The sequence below is a fragment of the Toxotes jaculatrix genome, chromosome 16, assembly GCF_017976425.1.
Source record: "Toxotes jaculatrix isolate fToxJac2 chromosome 16, fToxJac2.pri, whole genome shotgun sequence".
Taxonomy (NCBI): Eukaryota; Metazoa; Chordata; class Actinopteri; family Toxotidae; genus Toxotes; species Toxotes jaculatrix.
Window position 1 is genome coordinate 3508998 of NC_054409.1, and position 22812 is coordinate 3531809.

The following is a 22812-nucleotide window of genomic DNA, read 5'->3' on the forward strand; positions in this document are numbered from 1 at the left end:
TGTGTTTTGTCTCCAGGCTTCATGAATGACACAGTATATGAACATGATCAGGCTGAAACACAGGCTTTAGTGGCAAAGTTGATGTTTCTCTTTTCAAGAAAAGCACTTCTTATGTTCTTATATGTGTCATTCAGATCAGAACTAAAACTCCCTGTAACTCAGCACCTATCCAGTTCCAGTGTTTGTGTTAGTGTCCTGTAGCAGAGGTGAGACTTCTGTCAAACCCAGTGTGAGTCCTTAAAACTCATTTAAAAGGTGGCCTTGTTGTGATGACTCTAGATCATGAGGTACAGAACTGATTGCTTGTTTCCTCTCATTGAGAATGTCACAGCACAGTAGTGTTTGCTTTAATCAGGACAGTCACCACAGAACATAAAAGCAGCTGTTGTTTGTGTACAAAGCATAAAACACTCACAGATGCTGCAAACATAATGTGAGCTAATTCTTCATGATTCCTCCACAGAGTGGACCAGGAGAGCTCAGAGGTTCCCAGTGCTCAGTGCTCAACACACCTGGACTCCATATTTATGGTCTGTACATGGACAACAACTACTTTGACATCTGTTGTGTTGACAATAATCTCCATGCTGCACTTTTTAGACCAGTGGATTGTCAGTGTGTCCAACATGGATCTGATGTTTGGCTCCATGGTTTTACTTTGACTGTGTCATTCATATAGTTTTCTGTTCCAGCTGCTGGAGGAGAACATTGTCACTTTTGTGAAGAAGGAGCTGAAGAAGATCCAGAGGGTTGTGAGTCCAGATTACCCAGAATGCTCAGAGAGTCAGAGGGAGGATGAGGAGGTGTTGGACGGTGAGGATGAAGAGCAGAGGAGGAGCAGCAGCAGAGAGGCTTTTGTGAAGATCACAGTGAACTTCCTGAGGAGAATGAAGCAGGAGGAGCTGGCTGACTGTCTGCACAGCAGTAAGAGGATTTCTCTAAAGATTCAACATGATGGACAAATGGGACATTTACTAACGTCTCAAGACATGGAGGGAAATATGTTCATGTGTGTTCTTTAGAGGGATGAACATGTCATGTTTTCTTTATGAATCAGTCATTGATGTTGTTTCTTGTTTGTTCATTCAGGACATGTTGCTGCAGTTTGTCAACGTAAACTTAAATCTGCTCTGAAGAAGAAGTTCCAGTGTGTGTTGCAGGGGATCTCTAAAGCAGGAAACCCAACCCTTCTGAATCAGATCTACACAGAGCTCTACATCACAGAGGGAGGGACTGGAGAGGTCAATGATGAACATGAGGTCAGACAGATTGAAACAGCATCCAGGAAACCAGCCAGACCAGAAACAAGCATCAGACAAGAAGACATCTTTAAAGCCTCACCTGGAAGAGATGGACCAATCAGAACAGTGATGACGAAGGGAGTGGCTGGCATTGGGAAAACAGTCTTAACACAGAAGTTGACTCTGGACTGGGCTGAAGACAAAGCCAACCAGGACATACACTTCACATTTCCATTCACGTTCAGAGAGCTGAATGTGCTGAAAGAGAAAAAGTTCAGCTTGGTGGAATTTGTTCATCACTTCTTTACTGAAACCAAAGAAGCAGGACTCTGCAGGTTTGAAGAGGTCCAGGTTCTGTTCATCTTTGACGGTCTGGATGAGTGTCGACTTCCTCTGGACTTCCACAACACTGAGATCCTGACTGATGTTACAGAGTCCACCTCAGTGGATGTGCTGCTGACAAATCTCATCAGGGGGAAACTGCTTCCCTCTGCTCGCCTCTGGATAACCACACGACCTGCAGCAGCCAATCAGATCCCTCCCGAGTGTGTTGACATGGTGACAGAGGTCAGAGGGTTCACTGACCCACAGAAGGAGGAGTACTTCAGGAAAAGGTTCAGAGAGGTGGAGCAGGCCAGAAGGATCAGATCCCACATCAAGACTTCACGAAGCCTCCACATCATGTGCCACATCCCGGTCTTCTGCTGGATCACTGCTACAGTTCTGGAGGATGTGTTGAAAACCAGAGAGGGAGGAGGGCTGCCCAAGACCCTGACTGAGATGTACATCCACTTCCTGGTGGTTCAGTCCAAACTAAAGAATGTTAAGTATGATGGAGGAGCTGAGACAGATCCACACTGGAGTCCAGAGACCAGGAAGATGATTGAGTCTCTGGGAAAACTGGCTTTTGAGCAGCTGCAGAAAGGAAACCTGATCTTCTATGAATCAGACCTGACAGAGTGTGGCATCGATATCAGAGCAGCCTCAGTGTACTCAGGAGTGTTCACACAGGTCTTTAAAGAGGAGAGAGGACTTTACCAGGACAAGGTGTTCTGCTTCGTCCATCTGAGTCTTCAGGAGTTTCTGGCTGCTCTTCATGTCCATCTGACCTTCATCAACTCGGGAGTCAATCTGCTGTCAGAAGAACAATCAACCTCCAACAGGTCTAAACTGTTCAGAGACAAACCTGATCCAACGCAGCTCTATCAGAGGGCTGTGGACAAGGCCTTACAGAGTCCAAATGGACACCTGGACTTGTTCCTCCGCTTCCTCCTGGGTCTTTCACTGCAGACCAATCAGACTCTCCTACGAGGTCTGCTGAAACAGACAGGAAGTGGCTCACAGACCAATCAGCAAACAGTCCAGTACATCAAGAAGAAGACTGAAGAGACTCCCTCTGCAGAGCAAAGCATCAACCTGTTCCACTGTCTGAATGAACTGAATGATCGTTCTCTAGTGGAGCAGATCCAACAGTCCCTGAGTTCAGGACGTCTCTCCACAGATGAACTGTCTCCTGCTCAATGGTCAGCTCTGGTCTTCATCTTACTGTCATCAGAAAACGATCTGGACGTGTTTGACCTGAAGAAATACTCTGCTTCAGAGGAGGCTCTTCTGAAGCTGCTGCCAGTTGTCAAAGCCTCTAACAAAGCTCTGTAAGTGTATAGATAGTTGGATTTATTCATCATTATATAAAGACTCTGCTATTTTATTCAGCAGGAGGGAAAATAAATTCCTCTCTTCTTTAATTCCTTATCATCATCTCTGAGGACTGAGCTTCATCACATTGAATCTGAATTAAAATAATGGATCCTACATTAAAGAGCCAAGTCTCAGCTTTAATTTGAGCAGGTTGACATCAGTATAGAAAGAACTGTGTGGGAGATTCAGCCCTTTTATTGGTTCAAAAGTAACTGGACAAATACACTTGAAGTAAAACAAACGCATCAGATTTAATATTTAATGTAAAATATTTTGCAGTCATTGACTGTAGTATCCATTGTTATATTTTAAAGTGAATGTGCTGAGAGCCTGAAGAACAAAAGACGTCTAACAGTCCAAATCACTTATAACTTACTTCCTTAACTGTACATGTCTGTTTATTAATGATTGATTAATATAATTGTGTCATATGCCTTCTCTTAACCCTGGTGTTTTAGCAAACTATAGACCTATATCCAATCTCCCCTTTACTTCTAAAATTCTTGAAAAGGCAATTCAGTTGTGTGACCGTCTTCATATGAACAGTTTAAGTTTTTCAGTCAGGATTTAATTCAATTCAGTTCAATTCAATTTTATTTATATAACTCCTTCCACATTCAAAACTGTCTCGAGGCGTTTTACAGAGACCCAGAGCCTGACCCCAGAGCAAACACTTAAGGAGACAGTGGCAAGAAAAAACTCCCTTTTAACAGGAAGAAACCTTGAGCAGAACCTGGCTCAGATGGGGGACCCTCCTGCTGATGGCCAGACTGGGTGAAAGGAGGAAAAGGAGGAAGATAGGACAGCTGGAATTGGAGGAAAGGAGGAGAAGGACATGCAGCTAAAACATGATACAAACAAGGTTGGCAATGGACAATGTTAGAATTCCAGTGTCACCGAGTGGAGGGGCCGTGATGATATAAGACACTTTTTCTCTGTGGGGAGCAGGCACATCAAAGCAACAACACTCAGGGGAAGGTTCAGTTAAAAAATATATAAATATCTTTATTACAAACGTAAGTTTAGAACAATAGGTAAAATAAAGAGTACTCCGGCTACTTGAATTAAAAAGTCCCGCAGGTTGTCCACCTGACCAGATGGAATGTAGAGAGTCCCCTGGGCAGCAGGTCTCTGCGTGGCCGTTGGATGGTTGTTAACCGCAGGAGGGGTGGAACGCGTCCCCACCCCTCCACTTTCACCCGAGGCTTCCCCCTCTCGCACCGTGCGTCTGTGGCGTAGTGGCGGCCTGGATCCCCACTCGGCAGCGGCGCACACGACTCGACCGGGGCGCTCCTCTCGCGCTGTTCACCGGACTCCTAGGCCAAGATGGCGTGGCGACCGTCTGCCCAGCACTCGTACACAGTGTCCTCAGCCGCTTCTCCTCCCGATCAGCTCAGCTGCTTCTTCCGCCTGCTGCTCCTCTTTCTCGCTGTCCGCGTCTCTATAAAAGGAGAACAAACTCGCCTTTCGCGCCACACACACACACCTGTCTCTTATCCTGTTATCCAATTACTTACGGTCGATGCGCACGCACCCTCTCAAACACACATACACACTTAGAAACACACACTTACACTTAGTCACCCGGTGACACCAGCATTTAGATTACAGTTATTGAACAGTTAGTGGATACTGTGTGCTCAGCAGATTACAGTTATGAGAGGAAACAGAGCACAGAGGCAAAAAGCTGTCATGATTGGTAATTATTTACATTACAGTCTGTATAGAATATTAATCCAACATGTATCAGTAGCAGAGTGGAACATTAAACATAGTAATGTGTTAGAAATGGATCATTGTTGACAATAAACAGCAGCAGGTGGGTGGAGCCAGGACCACAGACAGAGAACATGCAGCTCTGGAGCCAGAGATACCTGCAGAAAGGTAGAGAAAGAGAGACCAGAGAGAAACAAGCACAGGACTACGTGAGAGAGAGTGTTGGGGAAGCAAACACCCTCTGTAATTTTAAAATTAGGCTTAAAATCTTTTTTTTTTTTGTATAATTAGTTGTAGTTAAAGTCTTAGTATCTCTGGCTCCGGAGCTGCATGTTCTCTGTCTGTGGTCTTGGCTCCACCGACCTTCTGCTGTTTATTGTCTACAATGATCCATTTCTGAACTTAATATTCAATGAACATGAAGTTTTTTCTTGCCACTGTCTCCTTAAGTGCTTGCTCTGGGGTCAGGCTCTGGGTAAAGCACTTTGAGAATATTTTGATTGCCTACGGAGCTATATAAATAAAATTGAATTGAAAATTTTACTGTCATTTCTCGAGTAGAATAAAGAAACTCCTCATTGGTTAGCAGGTGGATAAAGAGCTGATATTGCTGCTTCACTGAACAAATCTGTTTGATGTTTGGCCCAGTTTTCAAATGCAGGTCTGTTAGTTTGCTGTGAGCTGCAGAACAAACTGAGAGATTTGTTCCTTTGATTGTCCTTTCAACACAAATGTTATTTGACTTTTTCTTCATTGTTTCCTCTTCAGACTGAGTAGCTGTAACCTCTCAGAGAGAAGCTGTGAAGCTCTGTCCTCAGTTCTCAGCTCCCAGTCCTCTAGTCTGAGAGACCTGGACCTGAGTAACAATGACCTGCAGGATTCAGGAATGAAGCTTCTGTCTGCTGGACTGGAGAGTCAAAACTGTACCCTGGAGACTCTCAGGTGAGACAATGTTACAGTTTGTTTGAAATGACTGCAGATATTTCGTGAGTCCAACTATGCTGACTTTAAAGAGGCCCATATCTAATGATTTTCATAGTTTATACATCTCTACATATCTTTGAGCTCTTCTTTCTATTTTGCTGTTATTCAGCTTCACATATATGAACTCTGGCTGAGATACACACACTCAGTTATGCTTTGTTATAAAATGGTTTAGATGATTACGTGTCAGTGTTTATGACATCGGTAAAAACAATGACAACGAAAACAATGAAAACATGATGGACAAATGGGACATTGAAAAAAACTGTCATAATTGGTAATTATTTACATTACAGTTGGCATAGAATATTAATCCAAAATGTATCTGTAGCAGAGTGGAACATTGAACATGTGTTAGAAATGGATCATTGTAGACAATAAACAGCAGCAGGTGGGTGGAGCCAGGACCACAGAGTACATGCAGCTAATAAAGATGGAATAACTTCCTTATATTTGGTAACAGTATTATTAGACAAATATCTACAGTAGTTAATTTTTTTCCCAGGTGCTGTGCAGTTCATTATTGTAAATTCAAATGTTACTAAAGAATGATGGGATAAAACAGGGTTCTGAGGGAATACTGTCAAATATTCAGCTTCTATGCCATAGGTCAGTACAAGATCAAGGGTGTGATTAAAACAGTGAGTTGGTTTGTTAACATGTTGCAAGAAGCCAATTGAGTCTAATATTGAATTGAATACAGTCTTAAGGCTGCCATTGTGGGCATCTACATGAATATTAAAGTCACCCACTATAATTACTCTATCCGTACTAAGCACTAAATCAGATAAAAATTCAGTGAATTCAGACAAAAACTTAGTAAGCAGCAGGTGGATGATACACCACAGCAAATAGGACTGGTTTTTCTGTCTTCTAGTTTGGATGTGAGAGGCTGAGGATAAGGCTTTCAAATGTGCTATAACTTAGGTCTAGGATTAATTAATAAACTTGAGTGGTAGACTGCTGCCACTCCTCCTCCTCGGCCTGTGCCTCGAGGAATGTGATAATTAATATGACTAGCAGGGGTTGACTCATTTAGACTGACATATTCTTCCTCCTGCAGCCATGGCTCTTTACATGCTGCCTCTCATTCACCAATTCACACACACTGATGACAGCCAGCTACCATACAAGGTGGATCCTATATTAAAGAGCTGAGTCTCTCGCTTTAATTTGAGCAGGTTGGCATCTGTATAGAAAGAACTGTGTGGGAGATTCAGCCCTTTTAGTGGTTCAGAAGTAACTAGACAAATACACATGAAGTGAAACAAACTCATCAGATTGGCCTTTCAACACAAATATTATTTGACTTTTTCTTCATTGTTTCCTCTTCAGACTGAGCAGCTGTAACCTCTCAGAGAGAAGCTGTGAAGCTCTGTCCTCAGTTCTCAGCTCCCAGTCTTCTAGGCTGAGACACCTGGACCTGAGTAACAATGACCTGCAGGATTCAGGAGTGAAGCTTCTGTCTGCTGGACTGAAGAGTTCACACTGTACCCTGGAGACTCTCAGGTCAGGATCATCAACCCTCATATCTGATTTACATCAGTGGATAAACAGCCAACTTGTGTAGGATTGTTCAAGTAAATTTTATTAAAGTTCAACAGAATTTTCTAGACTCAGAAAATTATTCATCATTTTCTCTTATTTTTCAGTTTCTCTTGTGCTTCAGTTGTTAATTTTTTTTCATCCTACAGATGATGTTTCAGGAATTTGCCTTAAATACATTGAACCTGGACCAAAACTAAAAACAAAAATATGAACAGAAAAGAACAAGAAGACAGAACCCTCTGTCAACAGCAGGTGTTGACAGAGGGTTCCTGTGTGATGTTGTGTGTGTCTGCAGGCTGTCAGGATGTCTGATCACAGAGGAAGGCTGTGCTTCTCTGGCCTCAGCTCTGAGCTCCAACCCCTCCCATCTGAGAGAGCTGGACCTGAGCTACAATCATCCAGGAGACTCAGGAGTGAAGCTGCTGTCTGCTGGACTGGAGGATCCACTGTGGAGACTGGACACCCTCAGGTATGGAGAGGCCTGCTGCAGCCACAGATAGTATGTGATAGAGGAGGAAGAGCTGGAAACATTTAGTGTGTCACAGCTGATGACAGATCTCTACACAAGTGCTTTGAATTCAACAACAACACAAAGAGGGGTTTTCTCTAATTCTGACTTCAGTATCTCATCATGACTCACTGTGTCATATTTAAGAGAAAATATGTCACAATCATTAAATCAGGTGTGGTCAGCTGTTTTCTGTGACCTGAGCAGGACTTTCTCAGACTGGATTTCATGCTGCATCAGCACAAAGCCAGCGTGGAAACATTTGAGCTGCAGCTGGTTGAACTGCTCCTGAACCAACAGAGCCACTTTGAGCACTTTGAGTGCTTTCACCACAACAACCCCAAAGACTTTAGATACCTGTTCAGTGCTGACACACTAATAATAACATCCCAGCAATAATAAGAGCATCTACACTGCTCAGAGACATTCATCTGCCAGTGTCTCAAACCAAGGAGGAAATGAAATCAGGTCTCTGATCATGTCTCTGTCTTCTAAAATATCCATGATCAATAATCAGCTGAACCTCTCTGAGATCCTGATCTTATCATTCTGAGATATTTTCTTGTGTCTGACACCAAAAGTCATATCAAATGGAGAAGACAAATGATGAAATCTTTCCTTCCTGCTCCATATAATTCCAAGATAAGGACTCCAGGTCCTTTGTCTCTTTGCTGAATGAACAGAATAATCAAAGCATCTGTGTATGAGAGCCATGTAATGTCCATGTTTACATGCTGAAAGAGAATGTGCTGGTCTGACCCCCCTCCTCCTTTCAGGGTGGAGCCTGGTGGAGTCCGATGGTTGAGACCAAGTCTGAGGAAGTGTAAGTGTGGTTTTCATTTGATTCCTGAAAACAAAGCAGCTCACATTCAACCATCTTCAGAGTGTCAACCAATGATCAGGTGATAGATCAATAACTGCAGCTGTGTTGTGTCTTCTTCTCTCCATCAGATTTCTGTGAACTCACCATCGACACAAACACACTAAACAGAAACCTCAAACTGTCTGACAACAACAGGAAGGCTACACATGTGAAAGAGGATCAGTCGTATCCTGATCATCCAGACAGATTTGACCAGTGTCTTCAGCTGCTGTGTAGTAATGGTCTGACTGGTCGCTGTTACTGGGAGGTCGAGTGGAGAGAATGGGTTGATATATCAGTGAGTTACAGAGGAATCAGAAGGAAAGGAAACAGAGGAAACTGTTTGTTTGGAAGGAACGATCAGTCCTGGAGTCTGATCTGTAATGGTTGTTACTCTGTTTGGCACAGTAACAGAAAGACACCTGTCTCCTCCTCCTCCTCCTCTTCATCATCTTCCTCTGTCTCTAACAGAGTAGCAGTGTATGTGGACTGTCCTGCTGGCTCTCTGTCCTTCTACAGAGTCTCCTCTGACTCACTGATCCACCTCTACACCTTCAACACCACATTCACTGAACCTCTGTATCCTGGGTTTGGGTTCTGGTTCTGGTCGTCTGGTTCCTCAGTGTCTCTGTGTAGAGTGTAGCAGAGAGAGTCTCCTCCTGTTAGAGAAACTCTCTCACTGTTGAACATATAGTTCAGTCTGTACATGTCTGTCTCTTTCACTCACACACACCTTTTCAGATTCATGTATTAAAGCAGTTTATTTGTTAAACTCTTCCAAATGATTCCTTGTAAACTTCTTCCTCATCCTTTAAAGATGGAAGCTACAATTATTACAGGAGAAAAATGTTGCTGACTTTTACTTTTTAAGATTCTAATCATGATCTTGTCATTTCACATTAAAAGCATCATTGTGAACATCAGTGTTTTGTCTTTCTCTGAATCTTGGGACAACTGAGCTGATTCAGTTCAAACGAAAATGCTGCCACAGTTTATCTGAACGATCTCACTTTGAGAGAGTCTGTCACCAAGTGGGGGCATTGGAGCATTGTGTGCCCCCATTACACCCCTACACCTCCCAAAATGACTTTTCAAGTAAAAGAAGAAAATGAGATACATGAACAGTCTGTCTGTGTGTTCACTGCAGAATGTGAAAAACCTTCAGGAGCACTGAGGAAAGTTTTCACTGTTTGTTGATGCAGGTCAGACACAGCTGCTCCTCAGCCTGAGCAGAGGCCAAAGGTAGAGGTTGCATTAAATTGTTGCATTACATCCCACTCTCCTGGTCCCTGTCACCCACAACAGGCCTATCCTTTTACTAAATACTCATACTAAAGTTTTCCAGGTAGTTTGGTTTGTCCTGTACAGCGTCCTGTAGTGATCTGTCTGTAGTCTGATTTGTTGTGTCAGAAGGTTTGGTATCAGACTGACTCTGAAAAGTGTGTTACTGTCTCAGCAATGATATAGATATAATACAGAAATAATTGTGACTAACTATAGGTTTAGTCATAATAACCAAAACTGTAACTACAACTAATTATAAGCTTTGTCAAACAAAAAGGTTTTAAGCTTTAAACAAAAAGGTTTTAAGTTTTAAAATTAGAGAGGGTGTCTGCTTCCCGAACCCAAACTGGCAGTTGGTTCCACAGGAGAGGGGCCTGATAGCTAAAGGCTCGGCCTCCCATTCTACTTTTAGAGATTCTGGGAACCATAAGCAAACCTGCATTCTGGGAACGAAGCAATCTGTTGGGATAATATGGTACTATCAGCTCTTTGAGATATCAAGGAGCCTGGCCATTGAGGCAGTTTACAGGCTTTTTTCTAATATTTGCACTTTGTATATAGATTCTTATAAGTTTTATAGTCCTACAGACTGCTTAATAACATCGCCAATCATTTCTTCTCTTTTTTTCATTGGACGTTGACTAATACCTTTGTTTTATCCCGCTAACTACGAAGTGAGTGAGTAGTTTTTCTCCCTTGTTTACGTGTTGCCTGGTTACGCTGCTGGATCTCTCTGGACTCTGCTTTTGTATTTTTGTGGTTATCAGCGGACATGATAATGGCAAACCACAGCCATCACAATCTCCCAACGAGTCACTTAGTCCAGAGACTCCAGAAAAGTACTTTTACACTCATTATATATATTAAGTAGTGTGTTTATTATATTGCTCTGTGCATTGTTCTAATGGTTTTACTATGATCTTAAACATATACACATATAACAACTATTAATGGCCCAGTCATTATAAATCTGTGCTGGAGAGCAAAGCAATGTTCAGCCCTCACACTGTATCTTAACTGCAGACTTAAGTGGCCTATTTAGACTCAGAGATGCTTTTGTAAAATAAATCAATAAAAACACAATAAACTGACGACTGTTGGACGACTCACATAACTGCATTACTATTTTGATGATAACTGTACCTGCTTCATCAGCAGTGTCAGATCCTTCATTCAGGGCAGCTTTCAGTTGTTGTTTTAAGAGAGACGTCTCTTTCAGGTTCCTGCCTCCTTGATAACTTTATCTTTAAAACTGCTGTTCCATTTTTCAAGTAACCTTGAAGCAACCTCTGCTCCAAACATCAGTGAGAAGTCTTGCAAAATCTAAATAAAAAGAGAAAAACAACATTTTCAATCGTTTAAAATAAACCAATATTTTTACTTAAAAATATATATTTAATACTAACCAGTCCCATGACATCCAAGAAACGTAGAAACATGTAATACATCAGCTGACCGCTGTGGGTCATGAAGTGTCTGAAAGTGTCTGAAACACTAAGTCAGGATCAGCTGTGTGGTGAAGGAGAGATATGGCTTCCATGCATTCATCTCTGATTGGCTGATCATCATATGTTCTGGATGATGTGGGACCTCCTTTTAGCTCCACTCTACTCTGGGATGAAGAGATGGTCCTGGATTTGTCTTCATGCGCCACTCAAGAAAGGGTTGGGGCCTTTGTTGCTTTGAATATCATAGAAGTTCCTGAAAGAAAAAAAGCTGTCTCAAGAAAAAATACTGTATGTTACTTATATGCAAACAAGGGAGTTAAAGTTAAACTTACATATCATTTTTGGAGTATGGGTCTTTCAAAGATGGGAAAAGTGAAACAATCCCAAGGGCATGGAACTCTTTTGTTGCTTTACTAACAGCTCTCCTGCAAGAGGGAAAAAAATCTCTTACCATTTTTGTCTGTTTTCATAAAATGTCTTACAGCATTAAGTTGAAGCCTCTTATCCTTCTTTTCCATGCATGAGCAACAATAATATTAACCAGTAACCGTGTGGTGGAATATTTCAAACTTCCAGTCTCTTCATGCTCTGCTGGTTTTGAGGTAAGAATTTGCTCCACATTCTAAAAAAGAAAACATTAGAAACATATTTACAGCTACACTTAGATCTATGTTGTAAGCAAGTACATTCATCTAATACCTGTACATATTACTTTCATTTTTTAAGAATTATGTCAAATAATGATTAAAATCTAGTTGTATACAAGCTGGAAAACAATTACATTTTCTGAAAGGACACTGTCCATCAAAGGCTGGCATCCAGAATCACTTGTGTCTCAGCTTAAAGTGCTTGAGACTGACAGTGTATCTGTCAGACTTGGAGAGGAGGAGCCTTCACACCTTTGCTGCAGGACACTTAGATCTGACACTTAGGACACTTAGCTAACTAATGCTGCGGGAGCTACTTGCTCTAAATAATGGAGTAAAAGCAATGGGGTTACGTTCAACATCAAGTTGGCAGTCATTAGCGGTACTATGTAAGTAGATAAAGTGATAACAATGACAAAATATCACGCATTTAAAGTACTTTCTGATAAAAATCATGTTCTTACCAGCCTTGTGACGACGTTCCTTGTGCTGCTCATGCCGCGATAAAATGCGTCGTGAACTCCAGGGACAGAGTTAAAACCAGATCCTGAACACCAGGGAATAAACTCCAAAATTCAACTCGGCCTGGGTGTACACCTTAACACAGACTGTAGTCAGAGTTATACAATAAACTCCAGAAATGTAACTCTTTCACACTTTTTTGCCTGACTCCAGATTTTAGTACTTTGTGAATTTGCTGTGTGTTAGTACATGTAGTTGTGTACAGTTCAGCTGCTGCTGTCCTTGGTGCTGAATTCACCAACCCAGCTGAATGGTCCTGAGTGCTTATTGTTGTAATTCATTTGGTATTTTTGAGAAGGTTCAATATCATTAGTATGGGTTATGTTTTGGTTAGAGTTAGGCTTTCAGTTATGATGGTTAAGGTTAGGTTAAGGGGCAAGGGAATGACTTATGGCAACATGTGTCCTCACAACTATACAAGAGTCCTTTGATGTCTTTGATGTATCAACATTCTACAGTCTGATGTCAGAGGCTGCAGTAAGTGGACACACAGCCAGAGACAAGTTCAGAAGTCAAACAGGAGCAGAAACAGTTGGACTGGACAGGACTTGCTCATGATTTAGGAAGAAAGAAGCACTCAGATATTTCTGCACAATTATTGACAAGGAAGGGAGGAGCTACTGCTGTTATAAGGACAAGAGGAAACCACAGGAAAGTCCAGATCAGCTCCAAGGTTTTCAGTAAGTCAGTACATGTTAGTAGTTCATGTCAGTGTTTAGTTCATGTAGTGAAATGTTTTGAAAAGTGTCCCACGTGGGCCTTTGCTTTCTTTCCCAAGAGACAGTTTGACTAGTGGCATTTCACACAGTGTTCCTTTGTTTTTGGCAGAGCAGTGCATGATGGGTAGATCTAACAAAGCGCGTTTGCCGCACGCCGCAGCCTATTTGAAGCAGTGTTTGTGTCTTTTCAGCCATAAATGTATCATACAAAGGGGAGCTGATGCTCAAGGCACTGAAATGTGGGATTATGCATTGTAGGCACCATCAGACAGAGTGCTGTGCCCGGTGACCACCACCTGCTCTCTTCCAACTGCAGCTCATACTTACCTGGCAGGGGAAATACCATGATCAACAAGGAGTTACATGTCAGCTTTTGCAGTCTGTCCACAGAGCGGCGGAAGTGTTGCTCTGCAGAAACTCTCTGGCGTACGCTACAGAGTGGCGTGTTTAGTCATGACAATTCCCCGTGTTCCCATTGGAGTTGGGGAAGTGGGCGTGGCCTTTCCATGACAAAATGAAGTGTGAGCTCTCCTGTCCGACTTTGCTGCTTGTTTGTGGAAGAAATGTGTGCTAGATGTTGTTCTAGTATGCTTTATTTCTAGGCTTTGGTGTGGAACACCAAGGAGTTGAAGCTATTTTTGGCCGGCTTTGCCGTATGGCTGAGCCTTTTGAGTTGGTGAAAAGTCAAACATCTTTGTATAGCGGCAGGGAAAAGTACACAGCAGACAGATGGGCAGAGTTGCTAAGTGGCGGCAATTGATATGCTGGCTTACAAACGGGACACCGCGACAAGTGACGGTTGTACCAAGAGCTTGATTTGGACGTCAAACGCTTGGGCCTCATCGCTTCTCGGCCTTTTGGCTAAGATCAAGTGTAGTATCTGTTCTTATCAGTTTAATATCTGATATGTTCCCTATATGGGGATAACGTATTAAACCCATTTTTAGGAGAGGGAGCTGAAAAGGGAGCTTGCTCCGCTCACTCCACGCATCGACCTGGCATTGCAGTGCCGCTGGGAACGGTGCACCTTTCTCTTGCTTTGTAGAAAATCAAGCTCTGCCAGACATGTTTAGTTAGGAGTCAAACTTTTACTTTGGCTGAAGGAAAATGCGGCTACGTTTTTATCAAGTGAATTGTGCACAACCAGTGAGTTGATTTACTGATATCACCCAGGGAACCCCGCTCAACAACACGGTGCACTTCAGCTACGATGATTGGTCGTGGACTCCCTGAAGACGCCTGATGGTTTCCCAGACTTTGTAGTCTCCATGTAAAAGCCAGGCCTGGATTTTTCAGGCTGGAGGTGGTGGGGGGGGGGGGGGGGGGGGGGCAATGGAGGGGAGGCTGGGATTTAGCACGCGGCAAGCCAAGGGAGGCGCACCGCGACGGTGGTAGCTGGGACAACTAGGGTCCTCAGCTGCTCTCTGAGACAGGCCCGTTCTGACTCTTGTTTCTCTTCATAACGCACAAGTCTTTCGCCTTTTACTAAAGACTTCCGTGGAGAGGAACACCAATGAGTTGAAGTTATTTTTGCTTGGCTTGGCCTTTTGGCTGAGCCTTTTGAGTTGGTGAAAAGTCAAACATCTTTATAGAGCGCCATAAGTGTGAGCTCCCCTGTCCGACTTTGCTCTTTCTTTGCGGAAGAAATGCGTGCTAGATGTTGTCATTTCGCTGGTATACTTTATTTTTAGGCTTTGGTGGGGATGCTGGCGTCTTTGAGACAAGAAAAATGTACCACGTGGGCCTTTGCTTTCTTTCCCAAGAGACAGCTTGACGGCTGGCTTTGTGGACAGACTGCAAAAGCTGACATATACAACTGCAGCTCATACTTACCTGCGAATGTGGCCTGTTTAAAGCTCCAGCTTCAGTAAATAGATTTTTAACCTCCAACACTTTGCTCTGAAGAGTCAGTGACAGGCAGCTGAGTGGAACCAAGCAGAGAGGAGAAGTCAGTCATTGTGATGCTCGCCTCCACACTTCACACACTCCTCACACAACCACAAAGCAGGTGGAGAATGTGTAACAGTGTGTGTATATGTGTCCTTTCACAGACACAAATATTATCACTGTTATATTTGGAGGAACAAAGTGGTGACGAGTGATCTCACAGACACAGAGAGCAGCAGTGTGGACAGTCTGTAGGAGGGTGTGCATGTGTTTGCCTGAGAAACAACAAGAGAATTTTGGTGTTTGAGTGTGTTTCTGACTTTAGGAGCATGTAGAAAGTTTGTGTTTTATCTTTGATGTGTTCGTCTTTGCTAAATGACCCATTTGCTTCTATCGTCTCTGTATGTGGATGATGCTGCCATGAAAAGTAAAGGTGAAGGTGAAATGAAGGAGATGCAGAGAGACAGTACAGGAAGGAGTGAGTCTACATAGAGACAGATGAAAGGAGGGAGAGAAACAGGTGGAGGAAGGAGAAGCTTGAAGTGGTGAGTTTTCAACAGTTTTCCCTCATACTTTATATTTTTAAATGCGCATCAAAACATTTGAGATTTTTAAATCAGCTCATGAGTCATTTTAAAAATCATTCCCGATGTCAGGAGTACCAGCTTTTTCTGGGGCTTTTATTTTCCATGGTCCAGAATAAACTTTAAAGATTAAACTAAGATGCATGAATGAAAGTTCACTCCATCTCTGTGTTTCTCTGTTAGTGTTGATGAAATCAGTACAGCAGGTGTCTCTGCCTGTTTCTAGTTCTGCTTCCTTCATTGGAGCAGAGCTGTTTTCATCCTTCATGTCTCCACCTGTCTGATCCTATTAGATCACAACACGCCTGCTGAGCTGATCAGCTCTGTAGCCCAGCAGATGGTGAGCTGAGAAAATGAACATTTAATCAGCTGATAATAGAAATGAGATTGGTTTTTATTTCTGTCGAGGGAATTTATAGAATCTGTTTTGTTTGTGATCAAACTGAGATTTTATTTATTTTAAAATTCCAATAACTGTAAACAGCTTCTGAAGAAATGAAGCTTATACTTTTCCTGTAGTCCTCAGTTTAAATGAAGGACACATCCTCACCTGATATGAAGTCAGGGTTTGTTCTGTGGGACAGCCAGAACGTTGGTGTGTGTCCCGTCAGTGTCCAGTAGCTGATCCACAGCTGGACAGCTGTCCTCCCTCCCAGCCTGTCTTCTGTCAGAGGGCTGGAGCTGCTCTCTTGTGTCCTGTCAGAGTTTGGACCTCAGTCTCTTCTCCACCAGTCTCCCCAGACAGAGCAGCCACACACAGACTGTCCTCCGTCTTCTGTCCTTCAAACCAGGACAAAGCTCCACGTCTCCTTTAGTCTTCTCACTGTCATTGTCCTGCTGTCTGCTGTGACAGAGTATCAGAGCTTTAAATAAGATCTGTGATATTTTACTGAAACCATTCTGAACCTTCACTGATTTATTACTTTTATTTCATGCATCCAGGTAAAGAGATATGTTTTCTTCATCTTGAGTCAAATCATGAATGATTTATTTTCATCTGGTTTACTTTATTTTTTAAAAACTGTGTGAGCATCTGGAACATGAAGATGAGGCTAGTTGCTTTAATCTCTGCCTTTCTTGATAAGAATCATTTCTTTGGCACTGACAGGCGTCTGTTGATGTTGCAGGTTCAGTAATTATTCATCTTTTTCTCACCCTCCTCCGTTTCCTCCTCTCATCAGTTCTTCTTCTACCACCTGCTTCTTCTTTGCTCTTCTAACTGAACAGTGACAGACGTTATTCTCTCAGGTGTGAACCAGTGTGCAGCTGCTTGTGCAGTGAATAATGTAGTGATGAGTCTGATTATGCAGCAGGTAGTCGTTCATTCATCAGCCCAAAGGTTAAATTAGCTGAAACCAGACATTTACTGGTTTGAGTCACATGAACAGAGTTTTGCTTTGGGAAATTTCCAAAAGTCACAAGTTTGTAGTCGATAAAGATTCTCTCCATATTCTGACACATCCACTGATTCATTTTATCTGCTTTTCAAAAACCTCTGAAAAGAAGAAAACAAAGGAAAATGTTCTTCACAGCTGATTTTAGTCTTCAAATATACAAACATTTTTTCTCCTTTTTCAAACAGTAAAACAACAGAAACATTGAACTTCTCTTTTTTTGCATAAATCATGATGAATTATCATTGATGTTTATTCCTCAGTGCTGGTGCAGCTGTTTGAGAAAATGATTTACATTCTGCATCTACATGCTGCATGACTGTGTTTGAACTGGTTTGAAGTCCAGACTTAACTGGCTGTGTCATAAACCACAGTGTTTGAAGAAGGATGTGTGCAGAGCTACAAAGCTAAATGACTTAGATTTGTTGGGTATTTGGTTGATTGTCGACTGTCGGACATGACACAAACCTAACATTTCCTTCAGCATATGAAATGTATTCATTTTTTTCTGAAGCTTATGTTTTAGACTGTGTGATCAGTGCCTTCATTTCTATAAGTATAGTTGTTTTGAACACACTGCAGTGACTCAGTAACTCAAAGAACTTACTGCTTTTCTCAGATGAATAATCAAGTGATCCAAAAAAAAAGCCCTTAGTCATTCATGATAAATGTAAAATGAAGAATCAGCTTTGTTTTCATGGTTTCTTTCACTGACTGAACACTCAGGACAAGTATCAGGTAGTTTTCACTATGATGAATCACTGTTGGACTTTAAAGTTTCTCTCCTCCATTGCTCTCTCAGATCCTTCTTTTCTCTTTGTCCACCCACTTTCTCTTCCTCTCGTTCCTCTCTTTGTTATTCAGGGACACTTGTATTGTCTGTGTGAAGTTTTCAGCTCCTGTCTGTTAGAAGTGTCAGGTAATATTCTGCATTTTTCCACCTTGGAGTAGAACTGCAGTGGAAACAGTTTTCAGCAGCTGGACTGAAGTAGAACCATCATCTCTGTCTCTTCCTCCACATTCAATCGTGCTCTCACATGTTTGACTTTCTGTCTTTTTCAATCGTTGCTGCTTTGCTCTGATTTTAACATGATGCAGTTCATGCCTGGTGTCTGATTGTTTGTTGTCTCGTGTTTTGCACCATCCTGAACCAACTCATTGATCTTGAATTGCAGGTAGAACGTGATGCTAATGAGCTGTGACAGTGTTTAACAGTGTGTGCAGCTCGGCAGTGTGTGAGCACATATCTGTCCATGTCCATTAATGCTGTCAGGTGGCCCTCTGTCTCTTATTGCTGTTATATTATTTAATCCACTTTCACCATCAGAACAACTTGTTATCACATTAAACAGCAACAACTTGACATTATGTCCAGATCTCACTGAGGCTCATGGTGTCACACAGGCTGTTTTTACAGTGAAAGCACTGAGGGACAATCATTTATGATGGTTGGATTATTGACAAGCAGAAAGTCTTACAGGATGTGGATGAGACAGACAGGATGGATCAGGGAAGATGATTCCACTGTCCTCTGCTGCTGAGTGTGTCTGACTCCGTCCTGTTACACGACTGAATAATGAGACTCTATACTGATGGAGTAACTGCTGCTTGGAGGTAAATGTTCTGTTAGTCTCTGAGAGTCAGTCACATTAATTAAAAGGAAAAAAGGGAAGTAATTAGTTCATACAAGTTTGAGAACAATTAGTGTGTAAGCAGCATGGAACACATCTGTGGCTGCTGTGTCTCCTTTAGCTGCTTCTCTGCTGCCATAGTGAGGTGAGAAGGACTCTGAAGCTGCTGCACTTCACACTGTAACAGCTGCTGCTGTCCTTGGTGCTGAATTCACCAACCCAGCTGAATGGTCCTGAGTGAACAGTGAACACATGAATATCTCTTCGACCAAAAGCAGCTTCAGTTCCTGCAGACAGTCCCTATGAGGAGTAGTAGTTAGTTGAGTGGAGAAGCACTTTTATTTGTGGAGCATCTATCAAATCAGTCCAAAGTGAGTCCTCAGGGTCTAAAAGACCTCACAGCTTCTTCTCTCAGTCAACACAGCCTCAGATTCACCAACATTAGCTTGACACACTGACATCCAAAGGTTTGCTGGAGGACAGAAACACTGTGGGCTGGAAATGAATTATGAAACAAGGCTCTTAGTGAAGTTCTTTGTTCTTTCTATCCTGTGACAGTGGAAATAAAAAGTTGTGTTGAGTAAATGTCCATCATTTACACTTTACTGTGTTGGACAGTAAATAATAATAATAATGTTTCTTCTGTAGATGTTCTCACTGCAGCTCCAGGGAAGAATAAAAAGTAAAGAAACAGCTTCAGTGGCTCTGACAGAACTAAGTGGAATAAATCTGCTGTCACGCTTGTTTGCACACAGATAACTGGCTTTATCCAATGAGACCAACTAGACTGTCTTCACTTTGACCTCTGACATATACTGGAACACCACTGTATATATGGGACTAATCAGCTTCTGTAGATACACTAGAAGGATTTTAGACTGAAAAGACATATATAATATAATAATATAATATTCACACAAATAATATATGTTTTCTTAATGTGCCAATTTTCCATATGAGCTGTCGCCTTCACCTTTTGTCCTCAGCTCATGATTTTAGAATTATAAAGGCAGATACTTGAGTCTGACTCATGTTGTTTCCTGCATTAATCAGCTCATCTTCTGTCTTAAGGAAAATAAACTTGCACACGTGTTTAAACTACACATGGTCAGTGTCAGTGAACATCACACAGCTTTAATATGTGATAAAAGAACTTGTCCTCTGGACATTAGACAGTGTCCACTGTGACTGTCCACCTGAGTATGAATGTTAAACGGTGCAGAGACAGAATAACACAGAGACAAACTGCTGGCTAAGATCCCATCAGAGACCAGCAAACACTTTGTGTTGCTTCCTCCTCCCATTCCCCTCCTCTTCACTGGCTTCACTTCACTCCATGTGACAAATCATGGTTGTGGTGCTGAATGAAATGAGTTGGACAGAGGACTCAGAGGACTCACACACAGACACAGTCTCTTCCTCTCTGGTCGCTAATGTCCGTGTGAAAGCAGCAGAAGAAGCAGAGACAGAGTCTCCAGCTCTTGTGTTCATCAGCAGCGTTCACACTGGGATTTCTTCCTCCGCTCGGCTTCATCTGCAGCGCTTTCTCTTCTGGAAATGAACCGCTGGACACGGAGCTTCGTCGGGAAGAGTGCGGAGCTTTTGCAGCTGATTAAAGGACACCATGCTTTACTCCTGGATACACACCGTGTGGATCCCCGCCGTCGCTTTCCTCTTTGGATTTCAAGGCAACGGATCGTTTCATTTCATGTCCTGGCGTTTTCCACTACGAAACACCGGAGCTGAGAGGGAAATTCCAGCTACCGTGGATGTTTATTGTGCGTGTGTCCGTCTGATGCTGACTCGAGTTGTGAAGGTCTGTGAAGTAGGGTGACCAGATGTCCCGCTTTGTGCGGGACAGTCACGCAATTCCATTACTTTTCACACGTCCCGCAAATTGAGACGTTGTCCCGCATTATTATTGACAATCAGACTCCAGTTTTGAAATGCGTGTTTTATAATCTGGCATTTAATAAATAGGGGGCGGGGCAGGCTGTTTCATCATGTAAATCAAACTGGGACGTGGGTTGCGGGTGCGCCCATCAAGAAACAATGCAGATCAAGTCAAAACGGCATGCAGCTTGAGACATGGACGAAAGCACAACCCGCACGGCTAAGAAGAGGAAATGCAGCTACAATGAAGATTGGGAGGCTATCTATCCCTGGGTGAAACCAGTGCAAGCCGATTCTGGTAAAGTTTTGTGTGAAGTTTGCTTGAGTCATTTTTCCGTTTCACACGGAGGGGAATACGACGTGAAACGACACGGACAATGCCAGACGCACAGAAAACGTGTTGCTCAAAAGGAGGCTTCCCAGTCTATGCATACATTCCTGCTAAAACCCAAACAAGATTCAAACGCAGATAAGGTAACAGCAGCTGAACTAGCTAGCGTTTACCACACTGTAAAACACTCCCTATCATACAGGTCAGAAGACTGTGGTAATAAGCTAACATCGACCATGTTTCCAGATTCCGAGATTGCAAAGAAAATGTCATGTGGTCATACAAAGGCAGCATCCATAGTTACAGATGTGCTTGCACCTGCCTCTGTGGAGAGCTGTTTGAGAGAATTCAAAACGGCGGTTGTGCAAGAGCTCCCAAGTAATAAAAAAGTCCACACGCCGTTTTTTTCAGTGGCTTCAGATGCATCTAATCATGGCACTACAAAACTCTTCCCACTGTCTTTGAGATATTGGACACCAGAGCTGGGTTTGAAAAGCAAGATCCTTGACTTTTATGAGGATAGCCATGAGTCAGCTGCTACCATACACCGCCAGATTACAAGCAAGTTGGAGGAAAATGGCCTACAACTGGACATGATTTCAGCTTACACTGCTGATAATGCTAGTGTAAACTACGGGAAAAAGAATTCTGTTTTCCAAAAGCTAAAGGCAGACAACAGTGGCATCATCAAGGCAAACTGTATGGCCCACATAGTACACAAGTGTGCAAAGCATGCTGGAGACATGTTGAACATTGACATTGACTCTGTAGTGAACAAAATATTCAGTCACTTTTCAGTTTCTGCACAGCGCACAGAGGAATTGAAAGCAGTATTCGACTTTGTGGAGGAAGATTATCATGTTGTACAGAGACATGTACCCACAAGATGGTTGAGTCTGTGGCCTGCTGTCCAGAGGCTGCATGACAGCTGGGCAGCTATCAAGAGCTACTTCTTGTCATTGGGAGAGAGTAAGTGCCCAAAAGCACTGTGGCACCTGTTGAAAACGGATCAGGATGGTGAGGGGCAACCCGTTGAGCTACAGGCCTACGTGGCTTTCCTCAATAACATACTGAAGATCTTCCATGATGTTGTGCTTCTGTTGGAGAGAGAGGATGGGAACATCTGCGAGCTATATGACATAATGCTCACTCTCAAGACAAAGCTCCAACAGCGACAAATTGATTCCTTCTTTGGAATAGAGACCAGTGCTATTGTCCAACAGTTTCCTGACCAAAAGGCAGCAACAATCAAACGTGATTTTTCCAACTTCTACAAGACTGCACTCAACTACCTGGAAAAATGGTATGACTTCACAGACAACTACCAGAAGAATGTTTCATGCTTGGCGCTGAAGAGCAGCTTCACATTCTCCCAGCTCAGTGATGCTGTGGAGTCCCTACAGATAGGGGGGAAACTGGACATAGATGAACTGTATGAGGAGTACTGTGTGACTCTGCCACGCCAACAGGAAATTGTTGAGAGAAGAGCTCCTGTTGTGGAGAAGTGGTCGATCTTGCTTAAAAGCACAAAGACACCAAATCTGACTGCTGTTGCATCCTTTCTCTTCAGCATCCCCATAACCAATGCTTCTGTAGAGAGAGTGTTTTCCCTCATGACTGCAGCCTGGACTAATCAGAGGAACCGTTGCTCTGTGGACCTTATCAAGAGTGAAATTCAAGTCAAGACCAATTTTGAATACAGTTGCAAGGAATTCTACAGCTATGCACTTAAGCAGAAGGCCTTATTAGAAGCTGCACGCTCAAGCAAAAAGTATAAAGTAAAGAACATCTAAGGTAAGATCATTGTCTAAGATATAGATTAGAATATTGTGAGCACTGAGCCAGTGTGGTGCTAGATTTTAAGACAGTGCCCTATTCTTGTGTTTCACCGGCAGGTGCTTTCTGTGGTGCTGAA

The 22812-nt window shown here is 42.6% G+C and overlaps 1 protein-coding gene and 2 non-coding genes across 3 annotated transcripts; all 3 read left to right on the forward strand.

The window, feature by feature from the left end:
* Window positions 1-470: 470 nt before the first annotated feature.
* LOC121195354 (protein NLRC3-like) lies at window positions 471-9176 on the forward strand (the record flags this gene model as incomplete). The annotated part of the gene is made up of 7 exons (XM_041058783.1): window positions 471-530; window positions 693-924; window positions 1090-2893; window positions 5424-5597; window positions 6975-7148; window positions 8472-8518; window positions 8647-9176. Coding segments are annotated over 7 exons (3021 nt in total), but the record flags the coding sequence as incomplete, so codon positions are not given.
* Window positions 9177-14018: 4842 nt separating this feature from the next.
* LOC121196680 lies at window positions 14019-14209 on the forward strand. The gene has a single exon (XR_005896122.1). It is a non-coding gene; the product is annotated as a U2 spliceosomal RNA (small nuclear RNA).
* A 409-nt stretch (window positions 14210-14618) lies between these two features.
* On the forward strand, window positions 14619-14734 carry LOC121196232. Its single transcript, XR_005895705.1, has one exon. It is a non-coding gene; the product is annotated as a U5 spliceosomal RNA (small nuclear RNA).
* The last annotated feature ends 8078 nt before the right edge of the window (window positions 14735-22812 follow it).